The sequence below is a fragment of the Pyxicephalus adspersus genome, chromosome 8 (assembly GCF_032062135.1).
Source record: "Pyxicephalus adspersus chromosome 8, UCB_Pads_2.0, whole genome shotgun sequence".
Taxonomy (NCBI): domain Eukaryota; kingdom Metazoa; phylum Chordata; class Amphibia; order Anura; family Pyxicephalidae; genus Pyxicephalus; species Pyxicephalus adspersus.
Window position 1 is genome coordinate 64,102,809 of NC_092865.1, and position 23,476 is coordinate 64,126,284.

At 38.6% G+C, this 23,476-nt stretch overlaps 1 protein-coding gene across 5 annotated transcripts in view; it reads left to right on the forward strand.

Annotated features, from left to right (window-relative positions):
- The window catches only part of BICD2 (BICD cargo adaptor 2), a 66,761-nt gene that overhangs the window by 27,471 nt on the left and 15,814 nt on the right, over positions 1–23,476 (forward strand). For all 5 annotated transcript variants that reach the window (XR_011922012.1, XM_072420957.1, XM_072420958.1 and 2 more), the window contains exon 2: positions 10,362–10,574. Coding sequence is in view for 4 of the 5 variants with exons in the window: in XM_072420957.1 (XP_072277058.1) it covers positions 10,362–10,574 (213 nt within the window). In the remaining variant the exon portion in view is untranslated. The remainder of the gene's footprint in view (positions 1–10,361; positions 10,575–23,476) is intronic.

The window sequence follows — 23,476 nt, forward strand, 5'->3', positions numbered from 1 at the left end:
CCTTCCTTCCTTTTATTCTCTTTTCCTTTTCTTCCTTCCTTCCTTTTATTCTCTTTTCCTTTTCTTCCTTCCTTCCTTTTATTCTCTTTTCCTTTATTTCTTTCCTTCCTTCCTTTCATTGTCTTTTCCTTTATTTCTTTCCTTCCTTCCTTTCATTGTCTTTTCCTTCCTTCCTTTTTCCTCCTCCACTGGACATGGATGCAGCCATATCTGGACATGAATGTTGTGTCCTCCACCAGCAGTTGTCTCTACACAACACAATAGTTGGGTATCTGTTCTATGTCTTGTTAACAATAAGTGTTTATTGTAATAAAGTAATTCACGCTCTTTACTGCTCTTAACTATTATTCACAATCATGAATCTTGTCACAACAAATAATTTTAAGACGCTCCTCTTCTCAGACAGGCTTCTGTGACGGCACGGAAGAAGTTAATTGTAGAATTTTGCACTCATGCTTAATTATCTGGCACACGCTTTGCTTGCGGTTTTGGTTTGAAGCCCCAAACTGCTTTGAATATTCATTCTGTATAATTGCTGCTTTTTGGGCGATTGGTAGATGTATTTTGATGTGCCTGAATTAATTAAACTGTCATTGAAATTTTTTTCCCCCTTACTTCAAACCTTTTAAAAAGGTTTTAACAATCCCACCAGATTTCCTTTCAAAATATTTACCTAGATTCTTCCGTGACAGTACATGGAATCGGAGACAGCGAGGCACAATTATTATATTGCTTCATTACAACTTGTTCAAGTATTTAGTGATTTTGTCTAATTTCTAATTAATGAAGTGTGATCCATTCTATTGTTGTATGGGAAATGGTATAACAGCTGTATATTGCGGTTCATCCCTTTCAAATTACCTCTGCAACATCTGTCAGAAATATCTGATGCTTTCTTATTAATTAGGCAGCTCCTCTCCTGAGATATCCTAGCGTCTGTTTGAAACTAAAATATGTCAGTTTATTAGGAGAGAAAAAGGAATGTATTTATTATACATATACGTCATGTAGACATATTAGGTGGATTCCTGCTCCTTCAGCATTGCAGCAGACATTTTTTATGCACAATGCTTGTTGCTCGCTCTGGGGTCAGTCATTTTGTAAGTTATGGGTATTGTAATTTATACAGCTATCTATATATTGAATAATACCTGCTTCATAATTTGCATTATTTTTAGAACAGGAAGAAGGCATGTACAATTAGACATAAAACAAGAAACACTTTAATTTCATATATAGGGGGAATTCAGATATTTTAGTATGGAGTCACTTTAAGCTAATAGGAACAGAATACTGTATAACTTAGAATCCAAATGTTCTATCTTAGCAATAAACATGTGTAGAATAGATAAGTTCAGGGACTGCCCCTAGCAGTGCCTAGTTCCTTATGAAATATGTGGCTGTAAATTTTTGGTAAATTTTCTGGATAGGAAATGTAGGGAGTTTCAGGTCACATTTCTAACTCTGAGAGTCACACTTCCCTTATAACTCTGACTGTATCTCCTGTGTCCGTGATGTAAATCTCTATTTTGGGTACTTAATGGTCTTGCAGTATAAATTGCTACTGACGGAATGAAGATCTCGGTCTGTGCAGACACGCTGGCCATTGGTGACAGTTCCGTGTGTGACCGGTCATCCAGCATCAGATATGAATTATGTATAAGTAGCTGACCCATTTTCAGGCAAATCCGTCCTTCGTCTAGGCAGGTCACACAACAGCCAGCGGGCAGAGATTTGTGCCAGACAGCACCGGGTGTCTGTCCTACGTCTGGGAATTAATGGCATGGTACACCTGTACCAAAGTTCTTTTTCTCAGCACTATTACCTGGAACTATCTGAATTACCAGCAATTGTTCTATTAGAGAAGTGTATGTATGTTTGTCAATATATGTAATGCTAATATTTTGCCTCACTTCCTGTCCTTCTGATGGTTGTCATATAGAACAGGAAGCCAGGTTAAATCTCACTAAAGGGTCAACAGTTTAACAGTTGCCTTCCCTGAATAATGCAAAACTGTTAGAAGTTTGACCTGCAAGGGACTGTCGATTAGATGTAATAAATGCTCCCTGCCATAATCTGAAATGAGCGATATCATTTCCTTCTATTACTCTGAAATGACTGTATATACTGAGTATGACTATGATCATTGTTGACGTCATATCCAACAAGTGGTATATAAATGTGATGTGTATTTTTCTTTATAATTGATGCTCTCAAGTCTGCATGAATAATTTCCTGAATGTCGCAGTACATCTGTATTCATTTTTATAAAAGCATCGCCTTTGTCTCCTCATTCTCCTTTTCCCCGTGATTAGACTGCAATATTGCCACTTTGTAGCTTGACTCAAGGTGAGAAGCTGCGGCATGGTGCTGATCTGTGTTAGGAATCCCTGGAAATTGCTAAGGTCTTATGCTCGATTGGAGAGCCATCTCTCCCCTCCTGGACAGTTTCTACTTGCTATAAAGTGCTCAACCCAGAGATTTTTTTTTAAGCTGGGTGGCAAGAAATTGTAGGCGGTTGGTGGCCCCTGTATTGTGACTCAAGTCATCAGTAACTACCCAAAATCATCCAGGTGGTTACTGTAAAGTGCTGGGTGGTGCGCCCAGCTAAAAGGGGCTGGGGAGAACACTGCTATGTTTACTGACTTGTCACCTGCAACCTTTATTGTACAGCACTGCATAATATGTTGGTGCTCTTTAAATAAATGATAATAATTTCCATGATTGTTTAGTAGGTTGATCTTTTCATAAAAAGGTGGCTTTCTGTCCATTATTTTCTTTTTGATATTTGGGCAGAATGTCCATTAAAACTTGTTTGGTATCATTATTTCCCATACAGATTTATTGAACATGTAATACATCAAATATTTGTAGTCAATGTCAAAAGATCAATATTTTAAATTTCTTTTCTTAATGACTGACGTTAAGAGAAGAATGTACAGCTTATGCCTAGCATTACACACTTCACTTGACACCCAGCCCTAAACATGAGAAAATGTATCTGATGCAGGGTCCACTTTAAATATATAGACTTTCAGTTCCTACATACAGATGTTGTTTATTAAACTACTTCCTGCATTTATTTCTAACCCTATGTTTATACCCAGAGTATTCCATAATGGTTACTGAATAATAACATCCTCAAGGTTTTCTTGTCTGTAAAGTAACGGACAGCTCTAATTGCCTACTGTCTATGCTGAAATGATTAATCAATAGATGCTCTTTGCAAAGACTATTGAAATTATTCATGCTGATTCCAGTTAACGACTTTTGTAGCAAAGCCACCAGCAGTGTGTATCCCGAAGCCCATTTATACAAACTGAAATATAGCAAATTAGCATATACACCAATCTGATGATTTAGTTTTCTAAACTGCAGTGTGAAAAAATAAAGTACAAAGCAGAATTTAGATTGATTACCAAGGTCAATGGCATTGCTGTTGTAGTAAGAAAGCCAAGCAACCTTGAATGTATATTGTGAACCAAAACTGCTTACCAACATTTCAGGCAGGTAGCTATGCATGGACAATGTAACAATGGAATATCTTTCTCCAAAAGATTTTTCATCTGCATTTCTTCATAAAGGAGGAGCTCCTCATGGGCAGGTCTGTTATGGGGTGTTGGTGGTGGTAGTTTTGTATCCTTGTCTGTTGTCTTTAAGTCCAGTCCTCCAGATATTGGCAGCTAAAATCATGGTGTGCCTACAAATGAAGTAATAATATTCTTCCAACAAACTTTAATGATTGTCCCTGTTTAGGTTACCGGTACTTTCGAGGCTTTGAGTATGGCTTTTGGATATTGTGATATGTTGATAGAAAAACAATTCTAGTTTTTACAGATGAGCTCCATAGATCTGCATGTTCATACAGCGCTCACCACAAAAGTATTTAATCCTAAACACCAATTCCTGGAAAGTGCTTTGTAAACATAGTCTCTTATCTATGGTACAAGTGTGGACAAGCTGAATTCATTTTTACCTACTGAAGGGGAAACAATCATGTCTTTTTAGTAATTACAAATTGTGAGTTGTTATTCCGTGTCTGTTTTACTTGCTTACATTTTTATATATAGATATTTGCATTGTATGTTAGAGTACAGGTGGTACCTGCTAAACAGCTGCTGAGATAAAACCAGTTACATGATCATCCACCTTCAATCTATAGTTCTTCAGTCTTGGCTGGCTGATTGGCACAGTCAAGCCCAATCACTGCGTTCCATTACTATAGGCAGGTAGCAAAAACTTTACATGCGATGTGAAAACATGGCTATGCATTTCCGCATTCAACATAGAAATTTTTAGCTGGTTGAAAAGAAAATTTTAAGTGGGTGGTATACCCTGTATTGTGACCCAACTCTTGAATATCAACCTAAAACAGCTGGCTGCTGAAAAGTGCCGGGTGGTGCGCCCACCTAAAGGGGCTGGGGTGAACACTGCATATGAAGATCTATCGTTATAAGATATAAGTAGGTGCAATGGCTTTAAAATATCTTTAAAATATATTTCTACAAACTGTAATCTGGATTCCCTTTACACCAGTGTTGATAAGCATTGTTGATGTTGACTCATTATCTGCAGACCAATGAAATAGTCATTCTTGCGCAAGACGGTGAATTTTTGCTCACATATCTATATAAGCTTCCTTATTTAGCTTTATTTACTTTGTCTGAGTCAAGGTGAAAGGCCACCTGAGATTGTACTGTTGCTGCACTGTCTTCTACTTTATCTCACACTCCAAACGGTCAGAATTAGGCTGCGTACACACGTGCAATAATTGTGGTTGGAAAGGATCTTTCGCAATCCTTTCCAACGACAAAAGACAGAAAGATGCATAAACGAGTGCTGTACATACAGTGCTGTTCTGCTTTATAGGGAGGGGAGAATGACGGACCGGCACCCCACTGTGCTCTCTCCCCTTTACTTTCATTACAATCGATCCTCGTCGGTGGATCCGCCAGGACAGATCCATGAATGACTAGCGCTGTACACACATCAGATTCTCATCTGATATCAGCCCTGAGAATCATCTGACGTGTATACGTAGCCTTAGGCGGATGGTTCACAAGCTGTCCACCCTAAATCCCCAGACAGCGGCTCAACAAATTCAAACACTAGGGAAGTACATAAAGCTATATATCTATCTAAATATAAGATGTCCGTCATGAGCTTCTTCACCTTTTCCTAGTTCTGATCTGTGGCCAGGCTGAGATGACATGTGTGCGTGGGAGTTTATTGCACCCTAGGGGATGCTGGGATGCCTGGCAAACCCCAACATCATACACTGAGCTGCACATGTGCGTGTTTGGGTTTAAAAAAACAACAAGATCACAAGCAGGTAAGTGTGTTTTATTGCAGAAGTGACATCACCTGTCCTTTCTGCAATAATGAACACCATCACCTGATGGCACTTTTTTCTTCTTCTTTTTTTTAGAACAGTAAATCGTTTTTTAAAGTGATTTTAATGTAGTTTCTAAACATGGTAGACGAGCCACAGAATTGTTTTCTGCATATCTGTTATTTACAGATGAAACAATCTTTTTGTTGTGCTCTTATAATAAATAATAATGGCCTGGAGGAAGATATTGTGTTTTTGAATTGCATTATAATGATTGCTATGTGAAACTGTATGATCATGTGATATCCCCCCCATCACATGCTGCCGAGTTTGGTATTATGATAATCACACTTTAGTCAGGCTCCTTGCAGATTGGTGATAGAAAGTATTAACACCTATGGTAGGATTTTCTAGGGAATCCTGCTGGGGGAGGGTGGACTGCTGAGGAAATTCTACTTCATAAGCACTTACACTAGCACAGGGTTTACATGGTAAAATACCTTCCCGTTATTTTTTTCATTATAATTATCCTATTCAGCTTCTTTAGAAGTTACTTTTTTCCTAATGCTGTATAGTATAATGTTACAATTTATATCCACCATCCAAACCATTAGCATTTATCCATAGAGAAAGAAGTGTTGATTCAGAATGAAAGAGCTAAGATCTTCCTGACCCTATAGTATTCTTAAAGGCTGACCATTCCCAATGTGAATGGTGACCAGCCATGTTGGGATATTTCATCCAGTTACCATTTTTCCCCTGGGATTTTCTTTTGCAGTTCTAACCTTAACATAAATAGGCAATACAATCATGATAAAAAGTAATCCTTTCTAATACTCGCACATACAAACCCAATAGTTTTACTACTGTTATTGGTGATCCAAGTTCTACAATAAATCAAGTGGTTGCTGAATGCCTCTTCCCTATAAATCCGGCATTATCATCCATTTGTGGTAGACTTGGTTATAGTCAAATTAGCAAAAGTAAAACTTTTGCCATGAGCAACTAATCAGCTTCCCAAATATGCTCTAGAAATGTGTTAACTAGAATGCAATTGATTTTTAGCCCAAACCTCTCCTGTGATTTTATAGATTGCCCCCAACTACATGAAAAAATGAGTGCAGACCTTTACTGAAAGATTTATTTTATTATGTGGAGCGTGATGGCTACTAATCTGAATGATAAAAAATTATAACATTTTTGTGTGACACACACCTGAGAAAATGTTGGCTAGGAAATTCCCAGAACAACCTGAACCCAGATTGTAATAAAATAATTGACTCCCGCTGTAGGCTGTCTGAAATACGGCGCTCCAGAGAGTGCAATCCAAGCTCTGATTTGCCTCTTGGGGGAATTGAGTAGAATGCTCCGGGACACTTTCCTTTCACTTGCATTGCAGAGATCATGGGGTCTACTCTTTCAATCATTTGTCTAAAAGAAAATGAAATAAAAAGATTTATTATGCATATAAATTTTTGACTCTTGCCAGTGGCAAGAGTCCCTATTGCAGAGCTGGCGGTGCACTGTAATTAGATTACTGATGGATAGCTCCATGTGCCAAATGCAACTTTCCATCTGAGATTTTTGCTTATTAATTCAGAATTTCTTACCTGTTCTGTGTTAAGATGTCCCTGTAGGTTTAAAATCACATGAGGAGTATTTATGGGTTACATATGATGAAATTTATTGATGTTCCTGTAGGCCCAGAACAGGGGATGTCTACTTATGTGTCCTCAACTGCAGCCACATATATAGGGCCTGATTTATTAAAGCTCTCCAAGGCTGGAGAGAATACACTTTCTTCAGTGAAGCTGGGTGATCCAGCAAACCTGGAATGGATTTCTTCAATGTAATTTGCTATTTTTTAGCAAATAATTTGAATCCCAGACCTGATCCATCCCAGGTTTGTTTGATCACCCAGCTTCACTGGTGAAAGTGTATTCTCTCCAGCCTTGAAGAGCCTTATTAAATCAGGGCCATAGTATTCAGTATATGTAATGATAGATAAGAACTCTGAAAGATTACATACTAAAGATGATGATTGTCAGAGACTGTGAATTTGCTACAGATTTATTTGGAGACTAAAGATCTGTTACATTCCAAGAATTGGGGAAAGTTATATCATTATAGAGATCTGTTCTAGTATTCTGTTACAAATCCACTCACACTACAAAGTGGGATCCAAGGGCTTCACGTCAAATGCAGAATGGCTTCTTGTAGGCTTGTTGGTCAACAGTGGTGTGGAGTCTGGGGTTTAACAAACAAGACTCGTCAATGGCTACTGTAGCTGTTTACCAGACTTCTATTTCTTTTCACCGGCTAGTGGTTAGATGGAAAGCAGTGAGTGCCTACAAATGGTCAAAAATTTTCAAATAAGCTTTTACCTCTCACCTTAGGTCTGGCATGTAAAGCCCTAATGAAACCTTAAACAATGAGACAATCCTCAGGAGAAGGACCTCGCTTGGGGGGCGCACGGTCAGAGTCACGGAACACGTCCCCCATATGGACACAACCCACCCACTCTCCCATTGCAGGTTCAGAGTGGGCAAGTTCTGCCATCATGTCGGCACTATGGGGGAAGTTCCTTCCCCTTTGAGTGACACACGGCTCCCAGCGCATGAGCGGTCGGGGTTCCAAGCATTTAGTGGTCCGTGAGGTCTGAAAGGTTAGTGACCAATGAGTACCGTTCTGAATAGAAGTCAGTGCACTGTAACACTCATTTCCACAGGTGCATGGATATAAATCCAGTCTTAGAATAATTTTGTAGCCAGTATTAACAAGGTATGGTCTAAACCAAAATAAAATGCTACAAGTTTGGATGGAAATCCTGAGCAGTATGCTGTATCTTCTGTCTGCGCTCTGAAGAGCGATTTTTAATTGTGACTAAAAAGTTCTTGGTGTGTAACATTTTTTAAAACTAGGACAGCTACAAAAAAAGCCTTCAGGGTCACATTAACCTTTTTGCCGCAAGAAGTCTTTGCTGTTAATGAATGTATGTTTAGCCCATAACAGATTATGTGAAGTCCTACAGTTGTGATCACGTAGGAAGAACAGAGAGACTTTGAAATGTCTTTACATACAGGCAGACCTGCTGTATTAGGAGGCATTTAAGCTGCTTTGTACTGAAGAAACTGATTTGTAGGGACCTTGCACAGATGGCACGTTACTCCCTGTCTGAAATGTGATTCTTTTTAATTTCCCCAGGGCTCTCACTGTGAAATACGCCTTGCTAGGATCTTCGGGTCTTTCCGATCTCATTTTCACTGATTTTCTTATCTGAAATCAAATGAAATCTGATTAGAAAGCTAAAGGTGCGTACACACTTCCAATTTTTATCGTTCCAATCGAGCGACGAACGATCGATTGGGCAAAAAATCGTTCGTAAAAAAGTAACCAACGACGCCGACGAACGAGGAAAGTCGCTGGAAACGAACGACCGGACCGACGGATCAGATTGGACGACAATCGTTGAACATCGTTCGTGTGTACGGTCGTTCGTTGATCGTCCATGTTCAGAGCATGCGTGATGAACGAACGTCCGTTCACTTTCCTGTCGTGCACATAGTTCCTCTATCGCTTAAACGATCGTATCTATTGTGTGTACAATATCTACGAACGATCGTGTCGTTACCTCTATGTGCAGGATCGGTGCTATACGATCGTTCATATATATCGTGCATGAACGTTCGTCGTTCGTTTTCCAACGATAATAATTGGAAGTGTGTATGTAGCTTAAGTGGCAGCCATTCCATGTCAGAGCAGGACAGATATTCCCCTGTCTCTCAATACTCGCAATATTGGTGCTATTATTATTACCTACGCAGTCAAGTCACACAGCTGATAAAGTCCATAGGACATTTTCCACACAAGACTTTGTGATTCCAGACTCTGTGTCTTTCACTTTGACCTTACTTCTAGAGATTGTCATTATTATTCTGTAGATCATGCATTTCTAATACAAAGGACCTCAAAGCTCTCCTTCCTTTCTTTAAATTTTGGAAATTTTGGATTTCTGAAAGCAAGGAGAAACATTGGCTCCTAGCTCAGACAACCAAAATAAAGCTTTGACCTCTTTCCCTTTTGTAAGGACAGTTCCTATGCAGTTCACAACCTGACACCAAACATTTCATATCCTCTCTGCCTCAACTACATTATATTGTTCTACATCACAGCTCTAGAACATATATATACAAAAAGGTAAAATTTGTCTTTTTGTGTAGGCTTTTACATGTGCACTTTACATTAAAATTGTAGACACGCAATCGTGGATTTGTTTCATTGAGCATGTCTAACTCTCAATAATGCCTAAAACAGTGACATCCAAAAAAGCCAATTGCTAGCCATTTATTTAAAAATTTTTCATAAAATAGGCACACCTCCGTAAGGTTTTTAAAGTGGTCTTTGTGTAGATCCTTAAAGGAGACACAGACAGCAATGGAAATTTAATGGAATATTTAACTCTCCCACACTTTTTCCAAAACTTTTATAAAATGCTGGATGCATTCTGTCAAGGGATTGCTTTACAAGGCCATCAAATGTCTATGGGTGTTTTGATGAGTACCTGTTAAGGTATTAGGCTTCTAGTTGATTATTTTATTATTCAGAGAAAGCCTTTTCTGCATGTGCGCTGCATCTGTCTCTTTGTAGTATTAGGAAGATGATTGCAATAAATCTTGATAGGTCTGAAGCAGTTGGTAGAAGGGTCGATCTTACTGCTCCTTTTGATCTGTTTATCTTTAGCCATCCTGGGAAATATCAAATGTTTGCACGCTCAATATTTTACACAGCGAGAATATCACAGGACATTAAAATTGGGTTCTAATATTCATTTTTCACAATTGCCTTATTTGTTTTTATGGACAGAGAACTGTAAGATTTCTGCAGAAAATAGAGGAATTTGGCCAGTTAGTTGGTCCTATGCTAGAACACTGCTGAAGCAGGGATTGTTCTTCCCATCGTTGAGCCTTTATAAACAGGTATTATAGATGTTGGTGACTGCTGTGTAAATAATGTTATCTCTTTTCTGCAGGCATTTGGACAAGTCCATAGTAACCATAAGAAGGTGGCAGCCGATGGGGAGAGTAGAGAGGAAACGCTGATACAGGAATCTGCAACCAAGGAAGAATATTACATGAAGAAAGTCTTGGAACTGCAGACAGAGCTGAAACAATCTCGAAATGTTGTTGCCAACACACTATCTGAAAACGAACGCCTCAATTCACTGGCTCAGGAGCTGAAGGAGGTAGGAACACTTACTTGGAATAAAAGCAAGCATAAATTGACTGACTCAGATCATAAAAATGTTTCTTGTTTATTATTTTTATTGTGTGTTGTAGGGCAACCAATAAACCATTAGCAGATGGAACACAGCTTACAAATAATAGCTAGGAAAGCTTTAGACGAAGTGGGGTCTTGTGCTTTGTTCACACAGGGTCCCTTATATTTCTTTCTCCATATGTGGCCTATATATTGCTTGCTATGCAATCTAATACTACTATGACACTTTGGTGCACTTTACCATATTGCACGGTACATGGTGTGAATGAGCCCTAATCCACATGTCAGATTGTCTCCTTCCAAGTTCTTTTAACTGGTATTAGCCTGTGTAAAATAGATATTGCTGGTGCCGGCTTTTGGAGTTTCTAGACTGTTCAGACTGGCGATGGAGTTGCAGTGCTGTTGCTGCTTCCTCGTGCCAGTGAACTGCCGACTGGGGAGATGCTACATAGTTACATAGTAGGTCAGGTTGAAAAAAGACATAAGTCCATCAAGTTCAACCCCTAGGAAAATAAACATATCCCAGATATAAAACCCTATAAGACATAGTTGGTCCAGAGGAAGGCAAAATAAAACCCTGGTACAATTTGCTCCAACAGGGGAAAAAAATTTCTTTCCTGATTCCATGAAGCAATCGGATGTTCCCTGGATCAACAGTCTCTGTTATTTTTACTTTAAAGTCTTAATACCAAATTATATTCTGTGCTTCTAGAAATACATCTAGCTTTTCCTTAAAGCAATCTATAGTAGTGTCATTTACACACAGCAGCCTAATGGAAAATTAAACAGTGCAGCAGTACAATAGACATGGTTTAAAGTGGACAAAATATTTACAGTGCCAACATGATATGCAGCTCCTTGCATTCTACATGGAAATTTTTAGATACGTCTCAGCCTAGAGGAGGTTAATATCCAGTGTCTTTAATACAGATTCACATACTTGTAATAGTGGGTTAATCATAATTTGTAGCCAGTAACAAGAGAGGAAAGCGTAAAAACCCTTTGCAGGGAGTGTCTGTGCAGCAATGGAATCCTGGACCTGAGTTGTTTAAGGCAAGAGTGCTCACCACATTCATGGCAATATTTGCAGTTGTCAGCCTGCTGATTATGTCCCGCTGTCCTTATTAAACAGGAGCAGTCTGGGTTCCTCTAACCACGTGACTCTCTGCAAACACAGGCCACTTGAAGACAGCAGGAAGGTGACATTACTCAATGAAGTGGAAATGCAAATAGTGCTTGACATGAATTCCTTTGCCACAAAATGAAATGCAAACTAAAACTGTTTACTGAAGGGAAACGACCGATCCTTGACTTCTACCAATCTCTAAACATCTTCACTTGCTTTTTCAAGATGCAGGCTGCTAGCTAGGTTAAGATAACAGTATATCATGTATACATTCCACAAATATGAGGCTCATTTATTTATAATGGGAGAATAAGGAAAGCCACAGTGTCATCCATAACTGGAGGAGAGAGGGGAAGCTATGTGCGCTATCTATATCTAGACATTGATATGTGTGATCTTTATGGGTGTATGGGGTCCATACCTGTTGGAAGAACACAGCTGGATGTTCACGTTTTATGGTTACCATGTATATGGCTGTTTACTTATTGTAAATGTAAACAATAGCCAAGTTCTTTATGTAATAGCAGCAGGAGAAGTTCTGTATGCTGGCTCTTATTTTTGTGTGTACATCCTTCCTCATATGTTACAGCCTGCATTCAACTTCTGGGTGGTTTCAAAACCAATAATGTTCTGCAGCATGCATGATTCAACAAAGACTAAATCTTATAGATAAAATGGGTAAATCTGTTTTTCACACATACCAGTAATACTTTTTATTGGATCAGTCCTTCTAAATATGATAATCCTATAGTTACAGGTGAAGCTGCCTTGTTAGTTAGCTAAGCCACTCACTATTTTTAGAATATTTCCAATAGCAAAATCTGTCTGTCTTCATTCCAAGTCACTCTGTTGAAATTTTTTTTATAACCTAAAATAAATTAGATATACAGCTGGGAGAATGATACCTTTTTTTAAGTGTGCAACCCAGGAAGTTCAAGTTCTCACTATATTTGTTGAGAGGTGGTTTAACTCTGCAACCTCCTAAAAAACTCTGGAAGTTATTAAAAACTTTTGGGTAAACTGTACCCAGTGGTGGGGCGTGCAAGCATGTACAGAAGGCTTGCACATTCTGGCATACTAGTGTACTGTTCAGTGCATGTCATTGATTCTACTCCATCCTCTGCCACAATCTTCTTTGCAACTTCTTCAAGATTCCACATCTCTTCTCCTTCATTGTATCGACACTAATGAGAAAACTCCAGTGCATACCCCCAGCACCCAAGTCTATTTGTCAAATGATTGACACCCTGCATGTCCACCATGCGTTGTACACACAGATCTAAAAAGTTCTAGGCGTACAGTATACCTTGTTTTTTGTATGTCTTTTATACCAAAAAAAGCATTGTCCAGTGTTCTGCTGAGTTTCTGTTTGGATTGTCTATACACTGAAATCCAGACCAGTGATATCCGCCTTGTCTTCTGGATAACAGAACTCCATCTATTCCTCACATCCCTCCGGCCCACTCCACATTCATACACTGATTTTTTTTCCCAGGAATAAAATGCCGTTACTTTGATTCCTCGGAGGGTTCCCACACACTATGTGTAAGGAAAGGGCTGTGTAGTTCAGGGGGCATTCCTTTATCAATAGGAACTGACCTTTTTAACAGTTATCACTGCAAGAATTGTTATCACTGCAAGTCTGGTGATGTCACATGGAAACTATAAAGCTATTTCACATTTCCGGTAAAAGAAAAACATTATGACGAGAGGGAGGTTTGGGGTTATATATTTAAGCGTGGTGGCTCAGAGGTTGGGTCCCAGGTTTGAATCTTGGTCAGGACACTATCTGCATGGAGTTTGCAGTTTACATTTGCGTGGGTTTCCTCCAGGTACTCCGGTTTTCTCCCACATTCCAAAAACATGCAGTTAGGTTAATTGGCTTCCTTCAAAATTGACCTTCGACTGTATTAAATACATAGGGCTGAGGTGGGGACATTAGAATGAGCCCATTTGAGGGACAGCTAGTGACATGACTTTGTACAGTGCTGCGTAATATGTCGGCGCTTTATAAATACATATACAATATATAAATACTGTGTAATAGTATATGGATAATGCTTAGCCATACAGTTTAAAGGTTTGTAATTTTATTTATTTTTTTTTCAATCCTAGAGTAAGTATGTTTGGCTTTATACAGCCCATTATTAACAGGCTTTTGTTTGGCATATAAAGTTGTAGTCAATGTAATAGTGTCCCACGGCTTGATAAAGAAAAGACCCACAGATGTTTTTTTTGTTCTGTTTATTTCTCCTTTATAAATACCTCTCTATAAATATCTCTGTATAAATCTCAATACACATTTTAACTTTTTATTATTATAGACCATTGAGGAGTGTTTTTGTCTGATTTCTCTCTTATGTCTGCATTTTCATTTAACACTTGTTATGCAGTTAATACTCTCATTCTGTTTTGTGATAATTGCCCTAATTATCTGGGAGGCTGATTGTCATGGTAATTTTGTCTCCATTCACTGGCACATAGCCCCGCTTTTAGAAAATCTGTGCCTTCATTTGTAAATAGAGAAGAAAGCTACATGGCTTTCAGACATTTTTACTTGAAAATGAGATTTTTTTAAGAAGCTATCAATGTGGATTCATAAAACTGGGGCAAAAACAAAATCTACAAAATGAAGTATGAAAGCGGACTGGTTGCTATTGCCAAAAGCTCCAGCTTTGTGCAATTTCTCCCATGTTCTTGTGTCTGCCCCATAAACTCTTATTATGGAAGCCAGGTAGAAACAAGCAGGTTATGAAACAAATGAAGGTCATCCTAAATCATACATGGGCTGCCTATAAAATTGGGGGGTAGGACCACCACATCTCTGTACTTAGACAAGGTGACCATTTGTGCCAGAAATATTCTTCTATGTGATTTGGCCATATGCTTTGAAGTTCACATCTATGAACAGTTTTGAAGGCCATTTTGTACATTGTGTTTATTTCTCAATACATCAATGTAAATTCATGGCAAGTGCAATACCAATGCATCATAAAGTGCTATTACAGCCATATATAGCTCCTAATATTGCAGATGTTTGCTTTTAGTTGCAGTTGTGGATGGGTAGCCCTAAAATCTAGTGTATATGTGAAAATGTTAAAAATATTGTAACCCTCAACAACCGACCTGATTTGGTTACTTAAAGAGGAAGTAAACCTGAAACTAACCCAAAACAATAAAATCACACTTACCTTCAGTTCCGCAGATTAGTCAATCTATATGTCGGGAGGTTACTTCCATTGGGTCCTGCATCATCCCGGCATCCGTCTTCGACACAATGCAGGGGGAGCACCAGGTGCCGCCATCTTCTCCACTCTTCTTGCGCGTTCTTCTTCCTACGTCACTTGATCTCGCACTGCGCAGTCGGTAGATCGGGTGACGTAGATTGTCAAAAAACTACTGCCAATCTCACTGTGCATGCGTAAGATTGGCATTTTTTCCTCCCTATTGCTAAAAGGGCTCCTTCTTCGTATGCCTGAGATGCTCGGGCATGCGCAGAAGGAACAGTCAAGAGCCTCCTGGGATGCATGACGTAGATATCCCGGGGCCTAGACATAGGTATCGCCTAGGCAATCGAGATTAAGGGGGCGGTAAGGGTGTTGCACTTAAAAAAAAAAAAAATAAAAAAAAAAACACTAACAAACAAAATATTTACTTTAAATAAAAAGGTTGTCTACCCTTTTATGTAGAGGGTTTATGTAAGAGTTTAGGTATGCTTTAAGGTTACTTTATCTCATCCTTGGTACCTGTTTTTGTAAGTATAAAGTAGGAGATTCTTTTACTAGCACATACAGGTATATCTTTAAGTGTAGCTGCTGATGTTACATGAAAGGTTTTGTAGTGAGTTGGTGGAGGTGTGTGGGGAGCTGGGCCAGCACAGAACGTATTTAGACACCCCCAGAAGAGCAGAAAGCTTTGATGTGGCATTGGAGAACCATGGCTGGGAATGAACTCCTAGGGTGGTCAAATGTCCTAGCAAGTTCAAAGTAACACAGCAAAATATTAAAAATGTGTTTATGGAAAGGAAAAACAAAGCTTCAAGTAAGCATTTTAAAATGTTTACTTTTTCTGTGCCTTTTATCTGCATTTGTTTAGGTTGGTGACAGAGTTTCTTTAAGTCTTTTTTTTCCTAATGTGTTTACTGACATATGGCTGTATTTGTTAGGTTCTCCACCCTGGAGATTGTAGCCTGGAAAGTCCTGGCATTGCAATATGTTTGCTTGTGCAGTAATGAAGATCTGCTGTGCTCCTTACTTATTGCTCTACAAGAGACATAGGAACTTTTTTTTCTTTATTCCTTTAACAAGAGAGCGCGGGAATTTGGCTACCCGTTGCTGGAGAATGATGTCATTTAGTCTAAAGTTTAGCACTCATCTGCAATCATTTCAGGGAGTGAGTCAGCTGCATAGTCCTGTGATTCCTATAAACACCGAGGGGTATTTATGAAAATGTCACACAGGCTATAATGAAGCAAAACCTTTCTGTTTTCTCAAGTTTGCTTCAAGTTCTCTTTTTCTATTTAACACAGCATTTGTATTGCAGACCAGTCAATACTTTGTACAGATAGCGCCAACATGTTACACATCGCTTTACAAAGTCCATAGACGTGTTGGTAACTGGCAATCATTTTTGTATTAGGATATCACTGTTAGGCCAAGTTCAAACGGGCAGTGAGAACAAGCAGCACGGGCCGCTCACTGGTTGGCACTTTGCCAGCCACTCACATACCCCAACCACAGCGCTTCAATATTTTGCAGGGGGCAATAGTAACCCGCTCACTTCTGCCCCCCTCTTTACCCAATAATTCCCCAATGGGTGGCAAGGAGTGGGATGCCCTATGTAGAATGGAATATGAAGAATTGATCTGCTCCGAAAATTTATAGTACGGTTACATGTTTTTTTTTTATGCAAATACAGCAAAACAAATTTAACAAACCAGAATAGGGGATGTTGTTTAAAGTAATTCAAACTACCCGATCTGGAACAAGTACACAAGGAGATTTAGGTTTCCTGATCTGTATACCTCCAGAGCTTCCCCAGGACAGGCGATTGGTATATTTTTACATCTCCCCATATTTATCTCCTGAAAGGGTTACGCTAATTCCTTTGTCATTAGTGATTGCTGTGCTGGCATACCATCATTGCCTCTATTGCTTTTTGTTTTGCTGTTACAATAATTGCTTTATTTAGGCCAAGTCTGTGATTGTTTGATTGCAGATTGTTTTATGAAGGCGTACCTGGTATACAGCCTTCCCTCTATAAGTGTGCAGTCCATAGGAACGCTCCTTTGTTATTGGAACATCTAGGCCTCACTAGCCAGACACTTCTCCTTTTTATCTGCTGTGGGAACAAAATTAGAGCTATAGTTCCTTGACTTCTTTATAATCCTCTGTCAATTACCATTGTCATTGGATCAGTCTGTGCAAACACTTCTTAAAGGAAACTTGTGCTGGGACAAACACAAAAGCTTTCCTTTCCTACCTCTATTGGAAAATTGACCAGTTGACTGAGCCTGGCCGGAGAAACGCTGAGCTAGCACAACATTTCAAATTAGAAAGTCTGGATGAAGTCCGATCTCCTTGGCTTATTACTTCAAGGTCAATCGCACAAAATGCCAAATCTTTTGGATAAACACAATGTCCAATCTTTTAGCATTGTACAGGGGATGTGCAGCACTGCCAGCTTTTATAGACTCGGTACAGACTTATTTATAAGCGCTTCTTCTTTTTACTTGAGAAAAGAACATGCATGTTACTGCATGAATATTCGGTTCATAATATTTGGTTGGAATACAGTTCTTGTCTGTGTGGGTAATTGCCTTTTGAATATAAGGATCCATTGGCACCTAGGCAGGTTTGTTACTCTGTACACTGCAACAAGCATTCATGGTGTGATTTATCCGTAATGATTTACAGATGTGCAGATCTACTACTATTAATCTAAAATGTCTTTAATGGTACATCAAAAACATATTCCCACATATAATAAAAGTGTGTCTTTGCCTTATATACCCTCCCTTCCATAACTAACTGATGATTGCCACCACTGCTTTTTTGCAGCCAGCACTAAATTGTTGGATCCAAGGGTGAGCAATTATGTCACCCCCTCCACCATGTGACAGTGCTCAGGCCTAATGATTGGTTCCCAGACTCCAGATCGGTGGCGGGGGGGGTGCTGGCAAGGTAGGGTAGGAGAGCATTCTTAACAGAAATGAAATAATAAAGAGAGAAGGGAGTCTTTTATGGCAAAAACAAATTATGTGTATTTTAGATACAAAAGCAGTCCTCAAATGGATCTACTCTAGTTCTCCTATGCTACCTGTGCATAACATAGTTCTTCCATGCTAGGCAATAAATCATAATGACAAATACATGCATGATCTCTACTTAATCTACATAATCTTGATTTGTTTCTCCTATAATGCTTCTGAGGAAGTCTTATAGAAGAAACACATCAGAAACGGAGAGAAGACAAGATACTGAGGAAGCCATATAGGCGAAACGCGTTGGTAACAGGGACAAGACAAGATTATGTATCTGTCATTATGATTTAATGCCTAGCAGAGGAGGACTATGTTAAGAGTTAGCACCATTTTAAGGACTGCTTTTGTATCTAGAATGAACCTAATCTGTTTTTGACATAAAAAGCCTCCTTTTTCTCTTTCTTTATTATTTCATTCTCATATTAGGTGTGGCAACTGTACCTTTTTTTGACTCTCTCTCTAGATGACAGCAATCTTCATACTCTTAAAAGAAAAACTATCACATTGCTCTTTTGGGACAGATTTTGTCCTCTAGAATTAGTTACCATATCCCTGTGACTGACATAGGAAAGCTAGTTATACTTCTTGATAGAAAAGCAAAACTGTAAGGAGAAAGAACAGATAAAAGAGAACAAAAAACGTATCCTCAGTACTTTGAGGCATGAGTGGTAACCACAGAAGTAGAGTATGGCCTATAATTTAGGAAACCGTTGGAGAGAATATAACAAATGTTCCTGCTTTTGTTTCCCCTTCAGCCATATAAGAAGGAATTGTCCCCAGATTTTCTCCCCAAGGAAAGTGTTTTGCCTGATGCCCCGCACTGCTCGCCTCCTTTCATCCATCATCTCCATGTGCAGCAAATCTTCCCTCATTAGTGTTGGGTGTAATAAGCTGGCATCTGTCCCTTATATTTATTGCCACGCTTCCCGGGAGAGAATGACCCCATTGTTGCCATGTGAATTACTTGCCAGACAGACCAGGGCTGTATGTAAATCATTGCATGCAAAGTCTGCCGCTTTTGTCTTCAGATTACGTGGCACATTGTGAAATCAGACACATTTCATGGTCATTGTCCAGCTCTTGTATACTTGGGATTTTCAGCATGTAATTGTTCCATGTACGGTATAGAGGAGAATTATTTTGGAAATATGAAGAACAAGTGGGTTTTTTATTCCATTTTCTGGTGCATTAAAGCAGACCTGGACATATAGTTACATACAAGAATTGGTCAGGAACCAAAAAGCTTGAAATAAGCTAGCCATGTCATGGGTGAGAAGCTGGTGAGATGTATCCTAAAACAGCGGGCATTAGCCCATCTGCCAGGCATGACATTATAATCGCATCTTTTTTACAAAAGACTGAAGCACACCACATGCCATTTTCACTGCCTTATCCTATTATTACTGAGAAGGGGTATAGTATCAGTAGTGATTGTTTTCACCTCAATGGAGTGCCTCTTAATGGTCAGATTCTCACCCAAATGTTGGATTAGTTCTTTGGCCAGCTTTGCGCGTGTGTGTATATATGTATATTTTTATTATTATTATTAATAAACATGATTTATATAGCGCTAACATATTACACAGCGCTGTACATTAAATAGGGGCTGCAAATGACAGACAGATACAGACAGTGGCACAGGAGGATGAGACGACCCTGCCCAGAAGAGCTTACAATCTAGGAGGTGGGGGAAGTAACACACAAAGGGAGAGGAGATATGAAATGGTGGCAAGTAGTGAGGGTTTTAGGAGGCAAAAGAAGACGGTAGGCAAGTTTGGAAAAAAATGGGTTTTGAGCACTCTCTTAAATGAGTAGGAGCATGCCGAATAGGACGAGGAAGACGATTCCAGAGAGTTGGGGCAGCTCTAGAAAAGTTTTGTACCCGTGCGTTTGATGAGGTTATGAGTGAGGAAGTCATTAGTAGTTGGACTGGAGGCTTTTACTTCAGATACAACTGTAGCACCAACTGCTCCTAATGCCTGATATAGTGACCTTTCATATAAAATGTTTCTCCTATTACTGTAGAAACTTGGTGGGCAGACTTGCTTCCATCATACAGCAGCACTTGGAGTCTTTTTGTGAAGCAGCTGCAGGATTATAAGCAGATTCCTGTGTACTGTGATAAAATGCTTGAAGTGCTTTTGGCCATGTGCTATGATCAGCAAACAGTTGATCAAACTATTAATGTAACAGTTGCAGTCACAACATGTCAGCATTAAAGAGAAATCCATTGCCTAGTAAAACAGTAAAATCATTGTAGAAATAGAACTTTTGTAAAGTTGTACTGCATGCAGTTTTGATTAAGTTTTGATTAATTCAGATCTGTATATAGTCTGATTTCTCTTGCTCTCTATTACCTGTTTTTTCTTAGTAACATTAATCTGGTTCTTTTGCATGGGGCTACCTGGCTGCTAGTGGTTGGTAGCATTTAATATTTGCCTGATCTAAAAACAAGAAACTTTATTTGCACATGACTTTAATAGGGCTCTGTTTTTCATATATTAGATATTTGTCACAGCTGTCTCTGTGCAAGGCTTGCGGTAACATTGCATACCAAATAACCAATACCTACTTATGGAATGCTGTATAAGCGTTTTGGTAACTTCCAGATATTTGTTTTATCTAAAATCCCGGAAGTGTTCGGAGCTTAATATAATCTTTAGCAGAATAAATAACTGTGATCCTCATTTCCAGTTTAGATTACAATAGGTTTTGCAGACAATACATTTATGTCAGGCTAATTAATCAGATAATGTAACTTCAAACAAGCTCCATCTGTGTTTTCATAGCTGAGTAAATAGTAATATTATTCCCTGCAAACATCATTCACCCACGAGACAGTTAAGTGAATAGTATTTGTAAAAATAGTGCTGCCATCAATGAATCTGATATCCTGATTTGTGATGCTGACATCTAGTGGATGAAGAACATATTGCACCAAATAGAATTATTGTTTGTTTTTCCAACTATGCAATCTCTTCAGCTGGAAATATCAATCCATTCTTGCACAAGTTATTATCAACAATTAACACTCTTCATACATTTAGGATGCTGAAAGTTTACATAATCATTTATTATTTAAACATATGTGAAAAACGGCTTAAATTAGTAATTCAGAATGAGTCTATCACATACACAGTAAATTTTAGCATATTATAGTGACCAATAACAAGATGATGACCCTAAACAGAAAGTATACATGCGAATATATACAGGGAGTAATGTATTAATAACAGATATACCTTTCTTTGCTGGATAACAAGGTTAGATAGGTTAATGATTCCTCAAAGGGTAGGTAACTATTCTGTGTGGAAAGAGTGTATATGATTAGGTAAGTAAAGTTTTAAAAATGTTAACTTTGAAAAAATTATTGGGTAAAGTTATAGGTAAATAGTTTTAAACACATACAAATGGTTCTTAGGAGTTCCTGGATAATGCTAGAGTCCAGGGAGCTTGGTTTGGTTTGCTATGAAAATTAGGAAATAAAAGGTTTTACTGGTTAAAGGAAATAATAATTGGAGCTTTAAAAAAAGTGGCTAATAAATTAATTAAATTAATTCTGTTTACTTAAATGCTTATCATGATCTAGGTTTTTTATCCAAAGTCAGTAACTGGATCTTATAAAATTCTGAATGGGCATCTGTCTTGTAAAAAGCCTTCATGGAAAACTGGAGGCTTTGGTAATCTGCATAGGGGGCCACCTCCAAATTGGTGGTAATGGATTGGAATTGTATGTCAGTGTCCACACATTTTATACATTATTATATAGATTTTAATGGGTGCTACAAATACTTAGAACTTAATATTTCTTTAGGATTATTGTATACAATTATTACCACCCATTCTTGCAAATTGCAAAAAGATTAGGTGATGCTTACCCAGTATATGACCCTCTGTGCATTATTACAGATAGCCTTGGTTTATTGGTCTGGTTTTCCATTGAGAATAAGTAAAGTACATTGACATAAACCGTTTAAGTATGCATGGTAAGCAAAGTTCCATTTTTGCCCACATATTGGGCTGCTATCATCTACCTGGTGCCACAAAATTGATTGGCTACTCAACCCACTAAATTATAACCATTTCTAATTCAGATTTGCAATATCTTTTGCTGAAATTACCTATTTCTCCATCTTTTAGATGATGTTTATGTTGCTCTTACTTAACTTTTAGGTTTAGGTTAACATTTAAAAAAAAAATTAGTAATTTGTGGTTAAATTTATTCTGTCCTGTATCTTGGTGATACAACGGTTAACAAGCTGAGCATTAATCCCATTAATATGCTCTGTAGTGTTAAATGTCTTCTTTGCAATCCCTCTTTCATCTGCATGGCCAATTATATATTTTCAGCATTTAATAAACCCATTTTCCTCTTTCAGCTACTTTCTGCCACTTCGATAATTTATGCCGAAAAGAGAAGCAGTTCAATTTGAGCAGCTTTATGTGAAGAACTGGCTATTGTTGCAAGCAGCCTTGTTCCCTTACCACAGTCTCTTGGTTTATCTGTTCCTGCTGTGTGCCCTGTAATTTTATTTTATTCAGTCGCACAGCTGTAGGTTCCTGTAGATTGAGCAAGGACACTTCATTTTACCAGGGTTTTATTCACCTTTTTCATCCAGTTCTATATACTATGTACCATTCATTTAATCCTTCTTTCATTCCTCCTTTTTTATCTTCTAACCACACTTTCATTTTTAAATCTGTCTTTGTGGTCCTCACTGGGCTTTAAAGGTACACTACAGTCAAATATGGCAAAAACAAATGCTAATAAAAGTAACGTGAGGATAAAAATCGGGAGCTGCTGATGTTTTTAGACCGGAACTTGCATTAATTATTAAAAATATGAATTCTTTAGCTAGTTGCTTAAGCTTTAAAATAAGTACCTGGATTTGTCTTAGTTGTAGATTGGGGCAATACATGCACAATTTCTCACACGTTTGTGTTTTCTTGCCATGAAGTCTATGCGTAGTTTCGGGGTGTTGGCTTAGCTTGTTCGGTCTGATCCCACAGAATTGTCATTGTAGTACAAATTCTTGTAAAACCATGCTGACCATGAGAGAAAGTGTCAAAACGCACAGTACATCTTTTCATAGCTTTCTGCATAACCACAGACCAAACAAAGGTCTCTTGCTGACCCCCCTCTGCCATAGTGGTCATATGGGGGGCAGAATGGGACCATAGAAGAAGGTAGGGTGCTTTGAACAATCACTTTTTTTTAGATTGTGTGATTGTCCGGGTATATTTGTTGTTTACGTGGGGAAAAGGATGGAATAGGAAGAGAAGGCAGGCCAGGGGAGGTGGTGTGATCTGCCACTAATATCTTGGTGCACAGGATACCTTCAGAGGTCCTCGAAAGTCCATGCCTCAAAGGGAGCTGTTTTGGTGATACAAATGGGGCAGAAATAATATTAGGCAGGTCGTTTGAATGGTATGGCTGATAACATGTGAAAATTGTTTGTATTCTAGCCCGTCACTTGAA